Below are 25,014 nucleotides of genomic sequence, written 5' to 3' on the forward strand. Positions count from 1 at the left end.
ATTAGGGGAATGTACATCTGCTCTACCATCTGAGCTTGATCCCATATGGAATAACTGTTAATGTAATAAACAAACATATTCAAAATTTCAAGGCTCACACTGGGACAAATTTTGGTTTAGCCAATTTATGGATATGTACATCTAGTATTTCCTTTAAAAACGTGGTTAATTTAAGAAACATTTTATTAGCCAAAATATAAATGTTGTAGCCACTTTTAGTAAAAATTAGCAATTGGCTAATCTGGCCATGTACAGGGTGAGCCCTGAATTTGGCATTTTATGATCTAGTCACATGCCTAATGTAAATATCAGGGATGAGCCCTGAATTTGGCATTTTATGATCTAATCACATGCCTAATGTAAATATCAGGAGTGAGCCCTGAATTTGGCATTTTATGATCTAATCACATGCCTAATGTAAATATCAGGAGTGAGCCCTGAATTTGGCATTTTATGATCTAATCACATGCCTAATGTAAATATCAGGAGTGAGCCCTTAATTTGGCATTTTATGATCTAATCACATGCCTAATGTAAATATCAGGGGTGAGCCCTGAATTTGGCATTTTATGATCTAGTCACATGCAAAATGTAAATGTCAGGGGTGAGCCCTGAATTTGGCATTTTATGATCTAGTCACATGCCTAATGTAAAAGTCAGGGGTGAGCCCTGAATTTGGTATTTTATGATCTAGTCACATGCCTAATGTAAATGTCAGGGGCGAGCCGTGAAGTTGACATTTTATGATCTAATCACATGCCTAATGTAAATATCAGGGGTGAGCCCTGAATTTGACATTTTATGATCTAGTCACATGCCTAATGTAAATATCAGGGGTGAGCCCTGAATTTGACATTTTATGATCTAGCCACAAGAAGACATGTTATAAATTATTTCTTCAAGCGGGAAGACCCCTGCAGCACCATCTGCAAGAGGGAGACACCCTTACCACACCCACCCTCTCAGCCGCCCCAATGTCAAATTCCTTCCAACGCCCCTGAATATAGATCTACTTCTAAATGTAATTTATTTACCTCTGTATGTTTTGCTATGTTAAAGCTAATTAGTGGTGAAAGTAAATGCAACCCTGTAGGAACCACAGGGGTGGGTGAGGATGCCCTGTGCCCCCTCCAAAATTTGAATCTGAAAATATAACTTTTTACTTCTACTGTGTTTGTGTTTGTGTGTGTGTGGTGTGTGTACATATATATGTATGTATCTATATAGGTTATTACCAGTGTTTTTCGGTATTGTCAATATCATATATTAGGAATAAAAATTGTATTATGCGAGCCTCTGGTGAGCATAATACATTATTTTTATTCCTAGTATATGATATTGACAATACCGAAATACACGAGATTAATAATCTCTTTATCATATAAGCTCAAGCTTAATACGTGTTTTTGTAAACTGTACACGCAACTTTAATTCCAGTCCGCCATTACTAGATATTCAAATGACGTAAGAATATGTGGCCTGGTGTATTTTTGAATGGAAATGACGTAAAACTTGAATGACGTCATTTTGGATGTCCTTACATCAAAATAAAGTTATGCCTAACATTGTTTGTTTTCTGAACGCTGGACAGCTTTCTGTGTCAAATTGCCATTGAAATGTTTTTATTTGATGACTATGAAAAGAAAGAAGTGTTTTATTTAACGACGCACTCAACACATTTTATTTACGGTTATATGGCGTCAGACATATGGTTAAGGACCACACATATTTTTTTAGAGGAAACCCGCTGTCGCCACATAGGCTACTCTTTTACGACAGGCAGCAAGGGATCTTTTATTTGCGCTTCCCACAGGCAGGATAGCACAAACCATGGCCTTTGTTGAACCAGTTATGGATCACTGGTCGGTGCAAGTGGTTTTACACCTACCCAATGAGCCTTGCGGAGCACTCACTCAGGGTTTGGAGTCGGTATCTGGATTAAAAACCCCATGCCTCGACTGGGATCCGAACCCAGTACCTACCAGCCTGTAGACCGATGGCTAACCACGACGCCACCGAGGCCGGTCTTGATGACTATGAATGCATACATCAATCATGGAGTGTCACCCAAGTACGTTTGCTTAAATGTCAATAAACCTAGTACCGAGACCTCAACTAATTTACATCTAATTTGTAAAGTTATCAAATTCTTAAAGTATGTGATCTGAAAAATATCACATACTTTGATTGCACTGAACATGTAAGATATTATATGATAAATATATATATATATATACACATACGACTGTGTGTGTGTGTGTGTTTGTCCCACTCTCCTCCATATGTTTATTATTCATAAATATCTGAACTGGGCTATTTAAAAAGTTTGTCTAATATTGTAGAGACTATTGTCCGAACCAAATTGTTAACAACTACGAAAAATTACTCTCCTACCTTTAATTGCCGTTAGATTTCCTCCAAAGTTTGTCCAGACAGAAATCTTGAAAAAACCACTACAATGACACAGTTTCCACGGAGTCCGGCGATTTCGCCACCGGTCGATCTCACCCGGGTGATCTCGCCACGGGCGAGATAGCCGTAAATTCCATATACTGCTGGGCGAAATCACCGTACTCTATATACATATAAGCAGACGGGAATGTCACTGTTTATTACAATAAATTGGTTATTATAATAATATTTAATTAATGTTTTGGGTTTGATACTGTTCTTTATTCCCAAGCTTTTGTTTTTTCTGTCATTGCTTTTGTTCAGTTTACTCCATATCAGCAAGGTTGGGCGAGATCGCCGACGTTTTGTGTACCATTTCATTGTACACTTACTTGTTTGAGAACATATTAATGTAACAAATTAATAAAATTCAAACTGAAACTCCATCTGTCTGTTTTCTGTCTTCCATACTGTTTCCAAAAAAGTTGGCCCGACTGACAGTACTTTAAGCTTATTATTATTCAGTGCATGTTTTGGGTTTGATATTGGTTTCTCAAAAAGTTGGGCGTGGTCGCCGACATGTTTGTGTGTTCCATTTCATAGTACACTTATATATTACAAATTAATAAAATGTCAAACTAAAAGCTTGTGTATGTTTTCTTTTTCCGATATGTTCTTTACATCTAGATATGGTTTTATAGAACTGATCACATTAAATTACCAGTAACAGAAAACTAACGAGATAAGATACAAGGACAGATATAAAGATATATTGCTTATTAGCATTTCACGATTTCAGTTTCATTACAGGGAAATTATAATTCATTATAACAGTTTATGTCTATATGTTGTTTATAGTTCACTATTATTAGTGTTAATCGTCTTTAAAACGGTATGCACAGTGGTCACTGCGAGAAAACTATACTCATAAGAAACACTTTAACAGGCAAAGACAGAAAAAAATGACACATCACATTTGATTTGAACATTGTTCGTATCATTTCATGCATTAAATGATAGTAATATAAACATTTTAAATAATAAAATTCCTCTTTAGTTAGATATATATAGTACAGCGATTTCGCCCAGCAGTATATGGAATTTACGGCGATCTCGCCAGTGGCAAGGTCGACCGGTGGCGAGATCACCCTACTTCGTTTCCACATACCAGATGATAACTATGTCACCTATATCGACTTCGCTGAGAGCGCATAGGGCAAAAAGCATGTAATTTTGTGCTAGCTGCCATTTTGACTTTTTATGGAATATTCTCCAAGAGGGGTGAAAGGATAGGACTTAATCTAACAACGTCATAACATGTTATGATATAAAAGCAGATGTGATGACGTCATATTATTAATTATTATTATTAAAAAAAATTAATGATACCACAAGAGACCATTGATTTCATATTAATTGTGTCACATACTTTGGAGGCTTTCACCCCTCTTGAAGAGTATTCCATAAACAATCAACATGGCAGACGGCAGAAAACTGCATGTATTTTTCCCTATGGAATCTGTTTATTTGTAGTGGTTTTTTTACGATTTGTGTCTGGACAAACTTTGGAGGAAATCTAACGACAATTAAAGGTAGGAGAGTCATTTTTTGTAGTTGTTAACAATTCGGTTCGGACAATAGTGAATGGGAAACATGCTAAGCCTAAAGACAGCAAACTATAATAATAATACGGAAATAAAAAATAAATAAATAAAAATACGACTTAAATTTATATTACTAGTTATGTCAGTAAACGTTGGCTTTATAGCAGCATTTCACAGCTATTTAAAGTTTCGCAACGTCATCACCACTGTCGTGTTCACGTACAATCGTCAGTAACTGAGTCGTCATAAATACACATTGTTTACATCGCAACCCGCCATTGAGAATACTATAGTTTTTGTTTATGCTGTTTTGTGTTAATACAATCGAGGCTACACAAGGGACGTTACTCTAGCTTACGAAAAGAATAAATAAATAAATAAATAAAGTAATAAAGTAATAAAGTAATAAATAAATAAATAAAGTAATGGCAAATGGTAATAAACAGAAATTATATTTAACAATAATTTTTTTTTTTTTAAATAGAATTTATTTATGTAGGCCTATTTTTTAAAAATCATCTACAGAAGTCACATTTTCACTGTATTGTAGTTACAGTGAAAATATAGAAATCATATTAATATTTGTGCGAACAAATTCATGGTTCAGTTATCTCTTTTGTAAATTATTACATTTTAATTAATTAGGCACTGTCGATTCTTCGTGTTTAAGTTTGATGATTATCAATGCAAGTGATTGTATTTGGAAAAAAAAGAGTCATGGAAGCCTAACAGGCCTATAAACAATTGCACCTATTTAAAATGAATATGAGGTGCAATTACGATAAAATATCTAAAACAAATTGAGTACGAAGTTAAATAATGATGACACACTGTCCTGCCGTTGAGTGTAAGTTAAAGTTTAACTTGCAGTTGGATTCATGTACATGTCTTGTTTTTGTGGTAGGGTCGTTTTGTGAGGTATGGTTTGCACAGTAGCATTAGTAAATAATAATAATAATAAAAAGATAATGTTTATTCATATTTATTTTAAAAAGTCCATTGTCAAGTAAATTTTATGGAAAAGTCGCAACGGAAAAAATATATCATTACATGTTTTCCATAGGATAAGCGAAAGATATTTAGCCTAAAAAATGCGAAAGATATTGTCAAAATTAGGAAAAATGTATATAATTAATAGACCATTCCATGGTGGGGTTTTTTTTTCAAATACGATTTTTATGTCAACAAATAATGTGTTAAAACCATTTGATAAGCTAAACCATAAAATATAAGTAAAATATAATTTCAGTTATCAAAAACGGCTACAATAGTAAAAAAGATGCCTTAGTGTTTAAAAACTAGAGTATGCCCCTTTAATGTATGTTTTTTTATTGTGTTTTTTTGTTTTGTTTTGTTTTGTTTGTTTTGTTTTGTTGTTTTTTGTTTTTTTTTTTTTTTTGGGGGGGAGGGGTTTGTGTTGTTGTTCTTTTTCTTTTTTTTAATTATGTTATTTTTATGTTATTGGCAAACATATTTTAATAAATTCTCAATCAGAGAGGAAAAATTTGTTTGTGTATTTATTCTGAAAATAATGCTTCATTACAGGACGGTCTGCCACATGTATAGGCTACATACAGATATAATTGATAAACACATTGTATCGCATAAAGTGTTCCAAACAGGACACTAGCAAAACAATACAACATTTCACGTTCATCTTTATTTCAAAATGTTCCGGGTAGGCTAAACATACCAAAGGATTCCCCTACAGAACTAGCTATCTTCAAACTTTCTCATTTTTTTTACAATTTTAGGACCCAACTCCTCTACAGGATCTTGCTGGATTTCTTTAGGGAGAGATGCAGCGTTTAAAAAGGGAACCTCGAGTATCCAGAGAGGGTATTCAACCTTTGAGATAGGCACTTATAGCACTCAAAAGTGCACTAACATGTATTATATATATGGTAATCTTCCACAAAAAATATCAAGCTGACCAAGATATTACATGACCCCCACTAAAAACCAATACATGCATTATATTCAACTGCTAAACACTGAATTTTTCGGGACACTATGAACTTTGAGAGGAATGAGCGCACGTCACAATACTCTACTTTTGGATCACCCCCCCCCCCCCCATCACACTACCGTTGGGTCCGAGCCTGGATCCGCCCCTATGGCGTTTCACATATAACAATTTAAGTGCTGCTTAGGCAGAATGTAGATGAGTTCACTTTGATCGAGACAACAGCTGACAAGAAGACTTTTGAACTTACGACAATTCCTCTTGACAAGTTTATATCCACGCCTTATGTTGGGTGGACGTAAAAAACAAACAACCGACCAATGAAGGTTGTAACAGTGACATGGTTTAATCCATTTATGACATACTGAGATGGGTCTTACACTGTGTACTTCATTAAGATATACTCAACCACATTAGATAAGCAAATACACATGGCGTGAACGCTATTTAAGGAAGAAAAGTTAAGGTTTGTTTTGTTTAACGACACCACTAGAACACATTGATTTATTAATCATCGGCTATTAGATATCAACCATTTGGTAATTTTGACATATAGTCTCAGAGAGGAAACCCGCTACATTTTTTTTCCATTAGTAGCAAGCGATTTTATAAATGCACCAACAAACAGGATAGCACCTTTGATATACCAGTCGTGATGCACAAGCTAAAACGAGAAATGGCCCAATGGATCCATTTAACGGGATTGACCCTAGACCGACCGCGCATCAAGCAAGCGCTTTACCACATGGCAACCTCCAGCCCCAGGTTCGTATTGTGTCCAGATTTTAGCTTTCGTTCAGATGTTGTGGTGATTTACAAACAAATACGTTCTTGTAAACTATATATAATAACCAATCATAAAACACATGCCACCAGAAGTATGACTCTAGTTCATCTAGAAGCTGAGATATTAGGAAGTTCCCATTTTGAGATCGCCATTTTAAAATTTAGTCTGTTGTATCCGTCATTACTGCTGACGGGCAAAACATTGTATGAAGTGGATTCGGAAGGGGACCGAAAATCTATCTTTACCGGACTCTGTCCACTAGCGGTCCAGGCACGTCCATCCTTGGTGCGAGTTCTAGCATCACTTGACACCACAAGTAGGACTGAAGAAGAGGATCAGTCGATTGAAGGTTGTTAAATGCGGCGTAATGTCTGAAGGGTACATAATGGCATTATAAACAAGGTGGGAAAGAACATTTTCAACCGGCATCTTAATGACGGAATGTGAAGAGGTGGGAACAAGGGTGGCAACCAGGTTGGCTAGAAATCAACCAAAAGAAAAATTAGAATTCATGAATTCATGAATGAATGAATGGATGAATGTTTAACGACACTCCGGCAAAAGGCAAGAGAAGTTAGAGTGACATACATTTTATTTAAACAGCACTGATGCCAACCGTAAACATTAGTCAATGTTCTACACTGCTCCTGCTGTTCACCACAATGGTCATGCTGTTATAATTACCTACTGTTTCCGAGGAGACCACAACCATATTTCTAGGCTTCAGTTGCCACTCTCTTCAATAGCTAGTAGTAACACTATTGCCAAACACAATTTGCCAACCTTTGAGGAGGAATGACGCCAAATTAACAACTAGGTTACCTAAAGTTTATCTATTGCACAATAGCAGTAAAGTTAATATTTATTTGAGTTCAACTGGGATATTTTAAGAGGAGGTGGGGTAGAAAGGAAAATAAAGCAAAAGTTGTTTTTATTTTGGGTGACAGACTACGCTACCGTGGGTGACGCATTTGATTCAGACGTCGTTACAGTTTATCCTAACGATATTTAAAGGTACATTCCCGACTTTGTGGCCATGGTAATAGTGTTGTCCAACTCATGGACTTAGCGATTCTCTGGACGATTTCGTTAATAGTGTAAGAGCTTCCCCCCGCTTTCCAAACTTACACAGTTCTTAGCACTGGTGTTAATTAAAATTAATCTGCCTCATCAATCAATATATACACAACTCACGATTCTGCCGTCTGGTAATTTGTTGAGTACACACCGGCCACGGTGGTGTCGTGGTTAAGCCATCGGACATAAGGCTGGTAGGTACTGGGTTCGCAGCCCGGTATCAGCTCCTACCCAGAGCGAGTTTTAACGACTCAATGGGTAGGTGCAAGACCACTACACAATCTTCTCTCTCACTGACAGACAGCCCAGATGGTCGAAGTGTGTGCTCAGGACAGCGTTCTGGGAACTTAATTGGATATAAGCAGGATAATAAGTTAAAGAAAGAAATGTTGAGTAGGCCTACAACTATTCTACGCATCGATCTTCGTGGGTGGTCCATTGGGCTATTTCTCGTTTCAACCAGTGCACCACGACTGGTATATATCAAAGGCCGTGGGATGGTGCATATAAAGGATCCCATACTATTAATGGAAAAATATAGCGGATTTCCTTTCAGACTAGATTTCAAAATTACCAAATGTTTAACATTGAATAGCCGATGAGAAAAAATCAATGTGGTCTAATGGTGTCATTAAACAAAACAAACTTTTATTTTCTATTCCGTGCCTATAATATTCATGTATGAGTAATGCAATAGAAATTTCACGCCCAGAATGGGATACGAATTTACCACCTACCAGCTGTCAGTCTGATGGAAAACTAGTTTTCAGTGTGACATTTAGTCTAGATGGCCTACTCGTTTCTTAATAGTGATCACGGGTAAGTCTGGATTTGTCCATAATGAAACGTTTGTTTTGTTTAAGGACACCACTAGAGCACATTGATTTATTTATCATCGGCTATTAAATGTCATACATTTTGTAATTTTCGACATATAGTCTTAGCGAGTAGCAAGGGATCTTTTATATGCACAATCCCAAAGACAGGACAGAAAATACCACGGCCTTTGATATAACAGTCGTGGTGCACTGGCTGGAACAAGAAATAGCTTGTCCATAATCAATACCAGAAAGTCAGGAAGCGACAAGTTCACAAGTTGGACAGTTAAACTGTTGTGTTGTTGTAGACGGCAAAATTGTTCATAGTGTATGGCGTGCTGAATATACAACTCCTCATCCCATGATGCCAGTTCTCCGTATGAATATTATTCCAACAACCATTATATTGGAATAGCGAACCACAACCACAGTTGTATGGATTTTCAAAATATGATTGGTTTTATTTAATGGCTGGTGAAAAAAAATACCTCCCCTATGTTGTGATTTCTAACTACTATTACCGAACTCTCCAGACCCAAACTAATTGCGCTTACTTGAATCTATGTGTGCTTTCATCCGCATTAAGAACTTGTTAGTGAAATATTACATACACCGGGAAAGAGTTGGGGGAGGGGGGGGTGGGGATAAAGGCAAGAAAAACACATTTAAAATCATAATACATTTATTGTCGATATAATACAAAATCAACGATACGTCACCAATACTGTAATCAGGGGAAGGTCAAGAATCTTGTGAGGTGGTGGGAGGCAGTGTGGTTGGAACGTGAATCTTTCAAAATATGATCAAGGGACAACAGGGACAATGTTGGTATGTATGATGTTTTCACGCCCTTGCCCAGTATTTGTATTTGATAGAATACACATTCGTATACGTACACATGTATTATATATTTCCTCCACGATTTGTTTTGGTCCATGCAAGGACAGCAAACTGCGTTGTGCATATATCACTATCCCACTTAAAGTTGCACTACAATACTGAAATGTCCCAATACTGGATACACGTTTTCTTCTAAATATGCCAATTTAAGTTTTAGATGTCTATCATCCAGAGAAAGACATCCGTCTTTGGAAGTTCTAGCTAATATTTTCATCTTGTAATTATAAATAATATGTCATATATGAGTTCAGTTCATACATGTTTTACACTCTCACACAAACATCGCTTATGCTCTGAGAGGAACCGGGTTCATGTGAACCGAACCCCATGTAATACCGTTCATATGTATCAACGTGTCATATTATAATCTCACATCTACATATATTAATTATACACAGGTAATATAATAACTATCTCTAGGAATAGCTTTCAGTGGTATTTGACGAACTGTTCGAGTACACCTTCCACGCTTTTAATTTATTTCCTGGAAGTCTTTCGATTTGTATCACATTTTCGTCTCTGTCTTTACTTAGTTGTAACGTTCTATTGGCCGAGTTTGTATTTTTACTTTGTATCAAAGACTTTGAATAAGCCGGTTTTGTTAGATTGTCAATATCATGCTTCTTTGATTTAGAGTTTGTATTTTCGGTTTCATTTTCAATGAACAGTGTGGTAATTTGTACCTGATTACCAGACGCGGTAGTTTCCGTTTTTTGTTTTGAGTTGTTTGAATTACTAATTGTCTTTGAAGTAATGTCCTGTTTGTCATTATTCTCATGCGATGACGTCGAATCACTGGAGGAAAATACGTCATCAGAAAGTGTGTCCAAACAGCACGATTCTGTCGCTGACGTCAGCGGTTTCTGACTAGAACAACTCCCGAGAGAACTCTCAGACCCGGCCGTATCCGTTTTCTTCTTCGGCATGGAGCACTGCATCAGCTGCCAGAATTTATCAACTCTCTTCTCCACCTCCTCCCCAGGCCACCTGATAAAGGTCACCGTGTTAATGATTTGCTTTAAATTCTTATCAACATTCGTCACGTCAGTGATATCCTGAAGCATTATGGGAATGATTTTATGTTTGAGTTTGAGCATCTCCTGTTGGGCTTTCTGGTATTCCAGACGGCACCACTCGCTTTCCACGAAACTCGGACTGAGGATCAAGATGGTGCGACGACTGTTTTCTATCGCGTGGATAATGTTGTCAGCAATAGCTAAAATCAAACGAAAATCGTCTTTTAGATTAGTTCGTCATGCACAAATTTCGTACAGTGAAAGCCCAACTAACATCCACGCCTGCTCTAAGACAAACTAAATTAAAGACAAATATTTAAAAGATCTGAGAGGCCTATGCCATAATCTAAAATCATCATTCCATTCCACAAACTGGCTACATATTTATCTCAACACAGAAGCGACTGAATGTCATCAGTAATATTAAACCCATTAAGAAAACGCAACAACTCTGCACCCCAGTTCCACAAAAAACCCCAAACAACAACAAAACCCCAACCCAAACAAACACCTATCAACACCTCCCCCCCCCCCCCCCCCCCACACACACGTACGTTCTAATAGTGGGTCATATTTAAAATAAAACGCATACATGTATATGTACATAATATTTATTTACGCCTAAATACAACAACTGGTTTTTGAAACCACCATAAGTACATGACAAAATGTAGTGCACCATTACCATGGGCTTACAAACCAAATTCATCTCCCTCATAGTCTAGCTAAATATTGGACAAATGTCCCATTAATTAATATTAATTCTGTCATATAGTGGGAGTTGGAAAGGAAGGTGACATGCTATGTGAAATGAAAACCTTTAAAAAAGAAAGAACACGAAGATTCATATTTACTACAATTCACTACTGTCCGCAAATAAACAATATTAGACTGACATTCCCGTGTCAAATATACGAAAACGTATTGTCAATGTATCCCTTACTTTCTCCAGGCGGGAAGTCCCGGAAGTGCAGACACAGCTTGAAATCCAGTTCCTTCTCCAGCTTGGGGTAGAGTTTGTGGACGACGAAGTACTCATCTTCTTTAGAGCCTTTGTACGACACAAACGCGTCATAGAGTTTCCCATCTGCAGAAATAGTTAATAGCAACATTAAAATAATGTAAAACCTCAAACCAAGACACGAATGTAGTCATAGTCTTCTGATTCGAGAATGAAAAGTATGACGATTTGATATACTTTGACAGGGAAACGTAGTATGTGTGAGTACTGTATGTACATATCTACAGTTAGGACTTTATGTGTTCCACTAACTTTGAACGACAAAACCATTGGCAACAAAATATTGGTTGATTCCATGAATCTCTATAGGTGGACAGCCACTCCCAGACTAGTTTACTAAATGATAACTAGCTCTGGACAGAGTTCATTGGAATAATTACTGCTGTGATGGCATGCACTCATGAATCACTGTCATAATAGTGATGATATCAGGTGTTCGCGAAAGTTGAGCATATCCTGCCCCACCGGTGACACCCGTCATGAGTACTGCCACCACAGCTGTCACACTGTTAAGCAGTCCTGGTAAACGTACATCATTAAATTAAAATAGAAATAGTTTAGAGATCCCCCATTTATTTCACCTTTTATCCTACATCTACAATGAATCGGGTTTTCGTTGAAGATTAAAGTGTACATTTAACGTAGTCAGTGTTTGTATAATAAAGATTCAGAGATAATAGTTTAGTGATTTAATTAACTATATATGAACTATATAGATTTGTTTTTATACGTATATTTGAACAGGTATTAAATATATTAAAACAACGAATTCACGAAATCTGTCGTCTAAGGTACTGTCCGGTGTATTGGAGTACTTGGGAATTCAAATATCATTTTACCTGTAAAAGCAGTGCATAATTTGAACCACATTACATTTTGTTTGTATATCTGAGGTCAGTAGACATTCTGATGGTGGTTAAATATATCCCATTGATCACCTTCTCCATACCCTATAATATGTGTGTGTATAATTCCAAAGAAGATTCAATATTAGGCCTGCACTTATATTTTAAAAACCACTCACCGTCGTCTTCATATGATTGGAAGTAGTGCACCAGTTTTCTCATGGGCAGCCAGCTCCGACGCCAGGTCCAGTACGGTAACACGAGACATATGATTACCACGACCAAAAACAGAGCCAGTCCAATGCCAAGGAGGTTCCAGGGGGAAGGTTGCGAATATCCACTCAGCGCTGTGAATACAACAGTATCATATTACACAAAGAAAATAGAAGGAAAATAAACAAAGAAAGAAAGAAATGTTTAAAACGAATGAATGAATGAACCAATGAATGAAAGAATGTGTAATGACACTCAGTAAGAAAATGTTTTTCAAAGGTGTTACAACAATAACACAATAAGTAGAAAATCAACTTGTCAAGATATAGACTGTTTAATTGCAAAAAAGAAATTTATAGTTAAAAGTTAGAGCACACTGATTCATTCATAATCGGCTATTGGATATTAAACATATGTTATATGCATTTTCCCACAGACAGGAATGTACATACCATGGCCTTTGATATGGTAGTTCTGAGGCACTGGCTGGGACGAGTTAAAAACCCGATCCAGTGAATGGGTTCGATCCCTGAACGAAAGCACACCGGGCGAGCGCTCTACCGACTGAGCTAGATCCCGCCTCACTGCATAACAGACAGCACTTGAATGATTCCGTTTTAAATGGGGAGAGCATTTTAGACAGACTGTTAAGAAATAACATTACAGTAGGCCATTTATAGGAAGAGTAGTGGGATGCGGTGAATGTTCCAACGAATGAACGAAAGAATGAATGAATCTTTAACGACATCCCAGCACGAACACGAACACGAAATTGGCGACTGGTTAGGATTCGGACACCGTGAACACTCTATTATAACCACGCTTATTTCAGGTCTTTCCATTTTTCGAAGAACTTATGAATTCTTTGAATAACCATTTAGAATTAGTAATAATCGAGCGAAATTATAAATGACAAATTTGTTTTTCAAAATGATTAAAACTATTTATTAACATTGATGACTGTAGTATATTTTTATATTTAATAGAACACGTACTTTATATGTAAATTGTTTTTACTTCTATCAACATTATCTGAAATAGGTATACATATTTTTAATTTCATTTAATTATGTAACCAAATCTATCTTTTACCCCAGATTTCATGTGAGAAAGGCATGGGAAAATACTGCCCAGGTTTATGCTTCGTGTTACTTTGTCACTTAATAAACAACTATCAATCAATCATTCGTATATATATATATATATATATATATATATATATATATATATATATATATATATATATATATATATATATATATATATATATTAATGAATGATTGATTGATAATTGTTATAATCACAATAATTTCAAACATATGGAATGTAACGAGCGTACAGATATGCAGCTGCCACGACAATTCTATACACCGTGTAAATCTGTTCGCTAGATTTCTCGAGCACCTGTCTTATTCGTCAAGGACAGTAACAGTTATGTCAAGTAATACGTGCACATAAATATCTACAAATGTGATTGATAATAAATACCGAGAATGAGTAAAGAATTAGAACATTGGTATCTATTTTCGATCTGTGGAGTCAAAATCGGGAACAGTTTCCCGGTTTTGTGACAGGTCATGCAAATCATGGATATGTACTATATAATATATAGTACACACTTACACTAACTGATGTTGATTATACTGTCCTATAATGGAAGAGTGAAGTATCTGTAAAAATATTAATTTGAGAAAATTGACTGCAAACGTTTAAACGTTTAAAGTTCTGTTTAATGAACCATCAATACTTCTGACATATATCGTGAGGTAATTTCATTAATGCAATTTAAATAAAACAACTATGACCCACATTAATTATTATTCAATTGTAGCTGTTTTACTCTGTAATGTTGGGACAATACAATGCCCAAGACAAAGTGAAATGGCCTATGTTAATGCTGTTAATCCTTTGGTGTAATTTCCCCCGTGTAATGAGTAGTCCAATTGGTGTTGACATGCAGTCTACAATGTTTTTAAATTCGTTTTGTTAGTTAAAAATTATATTCACTGTTGGCATACTATTTTGGCATTCATGTATGATCTCATTAGCCATCCCTTACACCAGAACCTTTGCAGAAGAAGCATGGTATTTTATCCAGATAAAAGAATGAGAATCTTGCACAAAATAAGAAAGCTCCGTTTAGAGGAGAATTAGGAACATTCAGCCAGCCCTTCTGTTGCTCAGTATAGCATATTATCAGTATATTATTCTACAGTATCTTATTGTAATAATTATCTCCTGTAAAGCCCGTCCTGTCACTGTAAAATACTGTTATTGTATTTTCCTCACATGCCATTGTGTAACGGCCTGAGTTGTAATACAGATCTGTTCTGTTCTGTTACGACTGTTTAAATTTGTTTAGTTTAACAACACCTCTAGAGCATATTGATTAATCAATGATTGGCTATTGGATGTAAACCATTTTGTAATTGTGACCCGCAGTCTTCAGAGGAAACCCGTTAAATATTTCCATTAGCAGCAAGGGACGTTTGTATGTGCGTTTAATTATTTCCACAGATGTGACAGAACATGCCACCGCCATTGTTATACCAGTCGTGGGATGGTAAAAACAAACAATCAGAGAATGAGTCCACCGAGCCGATTTGATCCTTCGACCCAAGCACCTCGGGCGTTAGCTCTACCGATTGAACGAGATCTCGCCATTTGACATACGTATAACAAAAAACCCCACCATTTTGTTTTGTGTATGATACACATATCAAGACTGCCTTGACGTGTTACAATGTTCCCAATCCTAGACTAACTGAAAGGTTAAGTGCAGAGCACAAACTCCCTCACCAAAGCATGTCAAAGAGTACAGCAGCAGTAAGTGCATTTCCCCAGTGTTTTATTACCTAGTCTGTAGATATCTTATACGCTGTTTTTATAATGAAAAAGTGATGTTAAGGAATATATCACTGGCTTACGGGGTAACCCTTTTGTCCTGAGGTCAAACTATGGCATATGCCAATTTGTAAAAAGTGCAGATACTGCACTCTTCCATTGTATGGCAGCATACACAGACGGCAGATAGTCAACATGATTGATCACAAATGTCTCAGGTTTGTGGTTAAGGTTTATTCTAGATATTTAATAATAGTATGTACATAATATTTAAATAGTAATAAATGAAAATAAATTAACATGGCTATAATCTAAATCACACATACACATACATATATATATACATACATACACCAAGACACACGCACGTACACGCACACACACACACATACATACATACATACATTATACATACAAACATTCATACGTACGTACGTACGTACATACATACACACATACATACATACACATACACACATACATATACATTGTATATATATATATATATATATATATATATATATATATATATATATATATATATACGAATAGAAAATCCTTCTATGTTGCTGGCACCTCTCCTTTAAAGTAGCGAGGGGGCTTGCGATAATATATTTTATATAAAGAAAAAGTCAGAAGCCTCCTTTAAAAGTCATATATCCCTCTTTAATTAAAATGTTCGCCTGTTCAGGCTTCATCAGCGAAATCTGTTGACAAAACTAAAAATACGCACATAAAACCACTAGCAAAAACAGAGTTAAAGCTGCAACTAAAATAATAAATATTATACTTAAGTCTGTATAAGAAGAGGACCTACAAATAAAGTAACGTAAGCTAAAAGCTGCAGAACAAACTACTGGTCAAAGATTAAAATTATGGTAACACTATGACTGAGGTAAAACGAAGTGTGTGTAGGGGGAATAAAATAATAATTAAGGGTAAGTAAAACAAAGACCAAAACAATGAACAAAATAACAAAATAATAATGAACGAAGGAATGCATAAATGGATAAACCAATAGCAAAAACAATCTGAATACATAAAAGGAATTACCCGGATAATTTACAAGTAATAAAGACGAAACGTTACTTATATTAGTCATATATATATATATATATATATATATATATATATATATATATATATATATATATATATATACTGACTGATGTTGTTAATGTACATTTTTAATGTATTAATGAATGTACTCGTTACCAAATATATATCAGAGTGGTTAGTACGAACACGCGAGAATACTGGCCAACTTAGAACCTATGAACATTTTAAACTTGAATATTTTACTGAATTTAATGTCTCAACTCTCTAGCCAGGATTGTACAGAAGTATGGTTTCTAAGTTCTGGTGGTGCACTCTTTAGGGTAGAAACCGGCAAATATGAACGTTTACCACTTGTGTAAAACTCTTTTCATTGCAGATGAATTCCATGCTGTAATGAAGTGTCCTCGATATCAATACCTTAGATATATGCTGGTTTTAGAAGCTAGTGTTTTAGTTAATACTTTTATGGGCTTTTCGTTTGTCTGTTTTATGTGCCAAAATCTGTTACTGTATTTTAAAAAGACAAAATGGTTTTCATATGATTGATATATCTTATACATTTCTATTTATTTTAAATGTCGATAATTTATATTTGTATTACGTATAATGTTTAAATGTATTTGTTAGTCTCTCCTAACAACACAAGGAGTGGCCTTTATATTATTTATTAAGAATGTTTCTTATGCATTTTACTGTGTATATATTGGATGAGTCTTAAATAATCTGTCTGTCTACATACATACAATTATCCCCTGCGCCAGTGCGTCAACAGCCATATATGTCATAGTTAAACCCGACATGCATACAGTATATAGATATTCATACATACATCCCTGCATTAATTCATGCATACAAATATACATGATAGACACATACAACTAAACTAAGTAATGCAATAGTCGATCCTACGAGTTAGTGTCCCATCCCAGCGGTAAGACACAACTTGATCTTGCGACCAATCACTGTCAAGGGAATTCCAGTACAATGCTCAGCATTCCTCGCACATTCAAGTTGTCTCTAGCCATGACATATGCAGTTTATTACACAAAATGGATAACAGACTTTTAAACAGTTACACATTTTGTTCAAGTGGCCATTTCTTTATATAGTCGTTTTAAATCCTCACCCTGAAAAACACCCACAACTTAACAACACACACGCCCCCCCCATCCCCACCCCCCATCCCCACCCCCACCCCCCAACAAACAAACAAAAAACAAACACAAAAACCCACACAAAAACCACACAAACACAAACAAACAAAATCTCAAAAACAAGGGGAAAAAATCACAAACAAATCCAAAGAAAAACCTACAGAAAACCCTAACACAAAACAACAAAACAAAACAAAAGAAAAACACCAATAAATGCACAGAAACAAACAGGCAGGGGAAAAAAATACCAGCTAAATCAACCTGGGTCAAAATTGGAGACAACTATAATTACCGGTGTCCTAAAATTATTTAATAGTAAAATAAAATTATGTACAGCAACCCTCTTGTTGAGAAACACATGCACGATTTCTTTGCGGTGTGATCCCTTATCAGGGGCGGGGCGTAGCCCTGTGGTAAAGCCCTCACTTAATGCGCAGTCGATCTGGAATCCATCACCGTCAGTGGGCCCATTGCGCTATTTCTCGTTCCAGCCAGTGCACCACGTCTGGTATATCAAAGGCCGTGGTATGTGCTACTCTGTCTGTAGAATAGTGTATATAAAAGATCCCTTGCTACTAATGGAACAATGTCGCGGGTTTCCTCCCTATGAACCGGCCTCGGTGGCGTCGTGGTTAGGCAATCGGACTACAGGCTGGTAGGTACTGGGTTCGGATCCCAGTCGTGGCATGGGATTTTTAATCCAGATACCGACTCCAAACCCTGAGTGAGTGCTCTGCAAGGCTCAGTGGGTAGGTGTAAACCACTTGCACCGACCAGTGATCCATAACTAGTTCAACAAAGGCCATGGCTTGTGCTATCCTGCCTGTGGGAAGTGCAAATAAAAGATCCCTTGCTGCCTGTCGTAAAAGAGTAGCCTATATGGCGACAGCGGGTTTCCTCTAAAAAACAATGTCAGAATGACCATATGTTTGACGTCCAATAGCCGATGATAAGATAACAAATCAATGTGCTCTAGTGGCGTCGTTAAATAAAACAAACTTTACTTTTTTTCCTCCCTATGATTATATGTCAGAATTATCAAATGTTCGACATCCAATAGCCGATGATTAATGAAGCAATATGCTCTAGGGGTGTCGTTAAACAAAATATTTTTTAAATTGATCCCTTATCAATCTGTATTAATAGTCGCATGGTAAGATCCAAATGCCGTATAATATAGGCAAAAAGAGAGTGCCTTGTGTGATTCCTAGCATGGTTTTAATATAATAGTAAAACAGTTTTTGCTGAATAGCACATCTAAATTATATACGGTATTACTATTGGATATTACACAAACTGTGCGAGATCTTGAAATATGTCTTAGGTATAAAAATGTCGCTTATTGTTTAGTCAGCAGCTATTATGTGTCATCATGTCCTACTTTGTGACATTTGGTTCAGAGTGCAGGAAAAGAAACAACTGCTATTTTCACCAATCACCAGCAAGGTGTCTTGAAACGAGATGTAGTTCAGTAGTAGAGCGCTCGCTCGAGGTGCGATGGGTCGTAGGATCGATCGCCTTCTGGGGAATTTCTTTTTGTCCCAACCAGTGCCTCACAACTGGTACATCAAAGGCCATGGTATATACTGTCCTGTCTATGGGGAAATGCATACAAAAGATCTCTTGCCGCCATATCGGTATGAGTAGCCTATAGATATGCACTTTCACAAAGGCAATAAAACTGGGTATGGGTATGGGACATTTGTGGCGTGCTTCTATCAGAAAAATATTCAGGTACGCCTATCGTGGGTACAACAAGGTCTGGTCAAGATAGGAAACAAACAAACAAAACAAAGCTGATTTGTGGGCTACGAAATGTCAGCTAGGTGTATGTCGTGCTGACGACCAAACGGGAGATTTGACACGATGATTGACAGCTGTAGCTCAACCTTTTCGACTGGCGCCACGGGCGATGAGTCGCAAGAAATAAAAATACCAGTCTGTCAAAGCGAACAGAGCTGTGTGTATACAACAAACACAACGTTAATAGTGTGTCACTGTCATCTTCACACTGGTAATTGACAGCGGAAAAATGGCACGAAATCTGCACATCAAGAATAGTGGATTATTGTTATATATGTATATACGTTTTTGAAGGGATGGCGCCGCTGCATGGGTGGGTTGTGGGTCAATCAAATGTGTGTTATACGTTTTACACATTTCGTCAAATTCCACTCGTAAGCTTAAGCTTAAGTTTGTTTGTTTTGTTTGTTTTGTTTTTTAATGTGTTTTTTTTGTGGGTTGGAGTTGTTTAACTGTTTGTTATTGTTTTGCTTATTTGTTTGTTTGCTTGTTTTTTTTTCGTTTTGTTTTTTTTGGGGTGGGGGGGGGACGGGGGTGAGTGGTGGTGGTGGTGTTTATTTTGGGGAGAGTGTATTTGTCTTTTTTTTTTTTTTTTTTCTTTTGTGTGTGTGTGTGTGTGTGTGTGTGTGTGTGTGTGTGTATGTGGTCTTTCATAACTCACTGATTAATTCAGTTATGTGTTTCTCTAGTTAAAACAGAAATAACTCAAAATAGACCACTGAAAAAGACAAAGTCGAAATAACTCTATACAAAGACATGGCTTGTCTTCATAATCAATGCAAAAGCACAAAGACTTTCATACACCGGATACAATAAATCAAATGAGTGTGGATTGTTATAGGAAGTAATATTTTCAGTAGATTTGTTATAAGGTACAACTACTGAAGCCTGTCATCTCGAATTTAATATGGATATGTTTTACATTGTACCAGGAAAGGAATGTTTAGCTAATGACGTTCTTTGTACATTATTAAATCAGTGTCATGCACAGGTGTGTAGAGGTTAGAAACAAAAAATAACTGTTACTGCTACAAACTTACAGTTTGCATTGTTATGGTGGTGGGTAATGGTTAATAAGGGAGATAAGTTCCAAAGATTCGCAGTAGAAGGTGAGGGAGATTTAATTCAATAATAATAACAACCGGCCTCAGTGGTGTCGTGGTTAAGCCATCGGACATAAAGCTGGTAGGTACTGGGTTCGCAGCCCGGTACCGGCTCTCACTCAAAGCGAGTTTTAACGCCTCCATGGCAAAGGCAATAAAACTGGATATGGGTATGGGACATTTTTGGCGTGCTTCTATCACAAAAATATTCAGGTACGCCTATCACTAACCACTAACAAGTAACACCTAACCCCCACTGTCCTGGACAGACAGCCCAGATAGCTGAGGTGTGTTCCCAGGACAACATGCTTAAGCCTTAATTGGATAGAAGCACGAAAATAAGTTGAAATGAAATGAAAATTCAATGACCGGCCTCGGTGATGTCGTTGTTAGGCTATCGGACTACAGGCTGGTAGGTACAGCCAGGTACCGGCCTCGGTGATGTCGTTGTTAGGCTATCGGACTACAGGCTAGTAGGTACAGCCAGGTACCGGCTCTAGCCCAGAGCGAGTTCTTAAGGGCTCAGTGGGTAGGTGTAAGACCACTACACCCTCTTCTCTCTCACTAATTCACTGTCCTGGACAGACAGCCCAGATAGCTGAGGTGTATTCCCAGGACAGCGTGCTTGAACCTTAACTGGATATAAGCACAAAAATAAGTCGAAATGAATGAATAAATAATTCACTGGCTATACTAGAGACGTCACTGGGGTAGAAGAGGTTGTAGGATCGATCCTCCTCTGTGGGATTTTTGTGCCCTCTCTTTCTCTCTGGTTCTACTCAGTGCTCCACGACTGGTATATTAAAGACTATTGTATGTGCTATCTTGTCTGTGTGAAAATATTAAACAGAGAATGTATGACGGCAAGTGAGTCAATTACCACTAATTTGACGCATAATACCAGTTGCCGTTGATTAATAAATTACTAATGATCCTAGCATTTCCCCACATACATGTATGCTGATGTGATCGCTTTCACAATATGCCTTTAGCATTCTTAACTTATTTATTTTCCTAAATAAAAAAAAAAGCACAAATATATCGACTGACCTCTAACTTCCGGCGCCACTGTAGTCTTCAGTAATTCACAGAATTCCCCAGTGTTGTTCCAGTCGCACACACAAATGGCTGAATTGTTGATGATGCTGCATTTGCCGTTGTCGCCGCAGTCGAGGTCGCAAAAGTGCTCGCAGAAGGTTCCCGTGTACATGCCGTCACAGCGACAACTGACAAGGCTGGTGACGTTCGACTCGACGCAGGTGCCGTGGTCGCCGCAGTCGAAGTTTTTACATTTGTCCACCTTGGTTTCCTCGCAGATCAGCTCGTACGACGGAAAGACGAGTCGACAAACACCAGGGCAGTTAGCGCAAGGGTGAGATTTGTCGTGATTACCGTTGTTGCTGTTGTTGCTGCTGCTGTCATCGTCGTCGTTGTCGACAGAAGACAACGTTGGCAAGGCAATCTCATTCGGCATGTCGGTAACGAAGGAACGGAAGAAATGATTAATGTTAAAAGGATGATCCGTAGCTGTTGATAGTAGTGTGGAAGCAAAGGACGAATTCTCTCTCTTGTTTGGTGTCGCATGAACCTCTGACTCAACCGATGAATCGTTGGAGTTTGGGTCAGAGGTCAAATGAGTAAAAGGTGTCCGCGGGGTCGTCTGCTTGATTGCCTGATCGAAGAGGTCGGCTTCTCCGCGGTCTGAACGGGTTTGTTTTGGAAGACGATACTGTTCGGTCAGATTGGTGGCATTCTCGTGTGTTTGGAAACCCGTCGCTCCTGTTGACAGCTGGGACGTGTTATTAGATTCAGGAACGCCAGATATGCGATGGGACGAATTCGCGGAATGTGTGCTGCCTGTCGAATTGTATGTGATGTCGGTGCTAAGCATAACTGTGTGGTTGTTTGTGGGTGGATGTGCAGTAGTTGTCAGGGAATGTGAATCGGTAGGATCCGTTGTATTGGCAGACGGCTGTACGGCAAAGGGAGACAAGTCGGTGGCTTCCGGCCTGTTCGTTTCTGCCGACTCTCGCGCGAGGCTGTTGAGAATCTCGTGACACCACGCACCGCGAATCCCAGTCACGCACAAACACAGTTTCACACACGTTGTCATGTCCAAGGCGCACTGACCTTTGTCGTTGCATATAGACGGCATTGCACTGCAACACGTCTGTTTCTCTTTGTCTTCTGGAACACTTTTCTGAGGCGATTCTGAGTTCGAAATGTCTCCAAGGCCTGACAGAAAAACGCCCGAGTGATTCAAACCTGGTACTTGACTAGACGAATGGATGCTGGAGATTCCAATATTTGAAAGTCCTGTCATATTAGATATATTCGAGTCAGATTCACCCGTGTTGGAGAGTTCCAAACGCAAAGGTCCTGTGTTAGAAATATGAATAAAATCCGTGCGAGGTTCCACCGACAGGGGATCTAGCCGAATGGTCGAATCATTTGAACTATGTATCGAATTTCCATTAGCACAGTTTACAGATATTGCTGCGAAAATCACTAAACGTAGAAATGCCATATTCCTAAATGACAACAGGCCTATATTGTAAAAGAAACATTAACTTAAAACGAACGACAGTAATTATAAACACAAAAAAGCACAGCGATCATTTTAATTTTTGAGCATTTTAGCTATTCTTCATCACGAGTGATTCAGATGTTTTTCAATAGATCTCTGGATAATCACACCCATAGTCTACATATTCCCCTGTGAATATCACCTGCACTCTGTCTCCTCTCCTCTCCACACCGAGGACTACCTGAACACACGCAGGTGTACTGGCGTCCACATCACGCTCAGTGATTCCCACCAGAGCAAGGTTAACACACACACATACATCACGCCTTGACTACCTGTCACCTCGAGTCACTCCTTCTGTAAACCGGTGTAAACACAAACAGCTGACAGGTAGTATACACCGCTAAAACAATATACGGAACAGAATCATTGCACAAGGATAGTGGGACAATATTGGCTATTTATACCGTTTAAAAACAAGGGTTCTTAAGATACCACACCACCATTTGCATTGTCTTTACTTGATGTAGCAGCGTAATATTGACCGGTTTAGGAAACACTTCTTCATTTAAAAAAAAAGGAGAGAGAAGAAAAGACAACATTAAGCACTGAAGTAAATTAACCTGGGTAGTATTGAGATAATCCCTTGGTTTAAAGTATCATTTTTAGTGCTAATTGATAACATTTGTGCAAGTTGTGTGCTGACACTTTCATAACAAAACGAGACCGTTCTCTGGCAAGAGGGCGGATAACTAAACATTTTTGATATCGACCTATGTTTATATTTTGCAAGGTAATTATCAAAGGAGAGTATTTTCTGAAACTGGCAGTCACATAGCCGTCTGAATATTGTTGTATTTTTACAGAAGATATTCTGACATAAGAATTGTATAAATATGCATTCAAACGTGAATGGTGGTGTGTAACCATAATGTGTAATATAGAGCATATTCATTGGCCTTTCATGTACAAGACGTGTAAAATGTGATACCAAATAGTACGGAAAAAGCTGATAGAAAATAACAAGTGCGTGTCACGGACAACTAAATGATGAAAATGCTTTTAAAACACATTTTAATTACGGTTATATGGCAGGCATAGATAAAAGAGACAATAGTACCAGTGAGGTACATGATACACCCGTCAAGAATTTGATGGAAAAACATAGATATTAATGAATATGTTACGGGTATGATTCAATTCTAAATATGTCCTAGTAATTGTATGTGACACACCATCAATCCAAGTTGTTCCTACATGTGAGGTTTGATGATCATGTATGCATCTGTATGCAAGATATGGTCCGGACAAGGATTTACTGTTATGTACAGCAGACCGTGAAAAGTAGGTCACAGTGACCTAGTAATAGTACGCGATACATCGTCATCCCAAGTTGTTCCTACATGTGAAGTTTGATGGTCCTGTATGCATATGTATGCAAGATATGGTCCGGATAAGAAAAAGTTAACAGACGGACGTACGGACGTATGGACGAACAACGACACACCATAATACGACCCATCATAGACGGGCGTATAAAAAGCACCTGTCGCACTTGGGACATGTCAATACACATGTTTATATTTCCAATGAGCTTTATTCTGTGAACGTTCATGTTTCTCTGGTCAAGTTTGGGGTGGCAGTCCTCCAAAAAGCGAAGCAAAAGGATGTATCACCCTCTCAAGTGCCAATCATCCTAATGGCTCAGTCGGTTGAGTGTTCGCTTGAGGTGCTTGCATTTGCAAGATCGAACGATCTCGGTGGTTCCATTCAAGTGATTGGGGTTTTGTCGTTCTAACCAGTGCACTACAAGTGGTCAAAAGCCGTTGTATGTGCTTTTTTTCTGTGGGAAAGTGCGTATAAAAGACCCTGACCTGCATTAGGAA

The 25,014-nt window shown here is 37.6% G+C and overlaps 2 protein-coding genes across 3 annotated transcripts in view; both read right to left on the bottom strand.

The window, feature by feature from the left end:
* LOC121375359 (coiled-coil domain-containing protein 78-like) overlaps positions 1-4,286 on the bottom strand; it is a 51,335-nt gene extending 47,049 nt beyond the window's left edge. Inside the window, exon 1 of one of the 2 annotated variants that reach the window (XM_041502774.1) lies at positions 4,130-4,286. The gene's annotated coding sequence lies outside the window, so the exon portion shown is untranslated. The remainder of the gene's footprint in view (positions 1-4,129) is intronic. The other variant, XM_041502775.1, reaches the window with a different exon arrangement.
* A 5,021-nt stretch (positions 4,287-9,307) lies between these two features.
* On the bottom strand, positions 9,308-23,401 carry LOC121376469. The gene is made up of 4 exons (XM_041504343.1): positions 21,652-23,401; positions 12,605-12,772; positions 11,503-11,646; positions 9,308-10,759 (listed from the first exon to the last, which is right to left on the bottom strand). Exons 1-4 carry the CDS (start codon positions 23,126-23,128, stop codon positions 9,960-9,962), a joined length of 2,589 nt encoding a protein of 862 aa, XP_041360277.1. The 5' UTR covers positions 23,129-23,401; the 3' UTR covers positions 9,308-9,959.
* Between the last annotated feature and the right edge of the window lie 1,613 nt (positions 23,402-25,014).

Source organism: Gigantopelta aegis, chromosome 6, assembly GCF_016097555.1.
Source record: "Gigantopelta aegis isolate Gae_Host chromosome 6, Gae_host_genome, whole genome shotgun sequence".
NCBI lineage: Eukaryota > Metazoa > Mollusca > Gastropoda > Neomphalida > Peltospiridae > Gigantopelta > Gigantopelta aegis.

Excerpts from the sequence above, each read along its gene's own strand:
- LOC121376469 (XM_041504343.1), bottom strand. The coding sequence starts at position 23,128 with ATGGCATTTCTACGTTTAGTGATTTTCGCAGCAATATCTGTAAACTGT. Across the intron at positions 12,773-21,651 it reads AGTGGCGCCGGAAGTTAGAG|CGCTGAGTGGATATTCGCAA; the intron begins GTCAGTCGATAT and ends TTGTATTCACAG. Across the intron at positions 10,760-11,502 it reads GGACTTCCCGCCTGGAGAAA|CTATTGCTGACAACATTATC; the intron begins GTAAGGGATACA and ends GTTTGATTTTAG.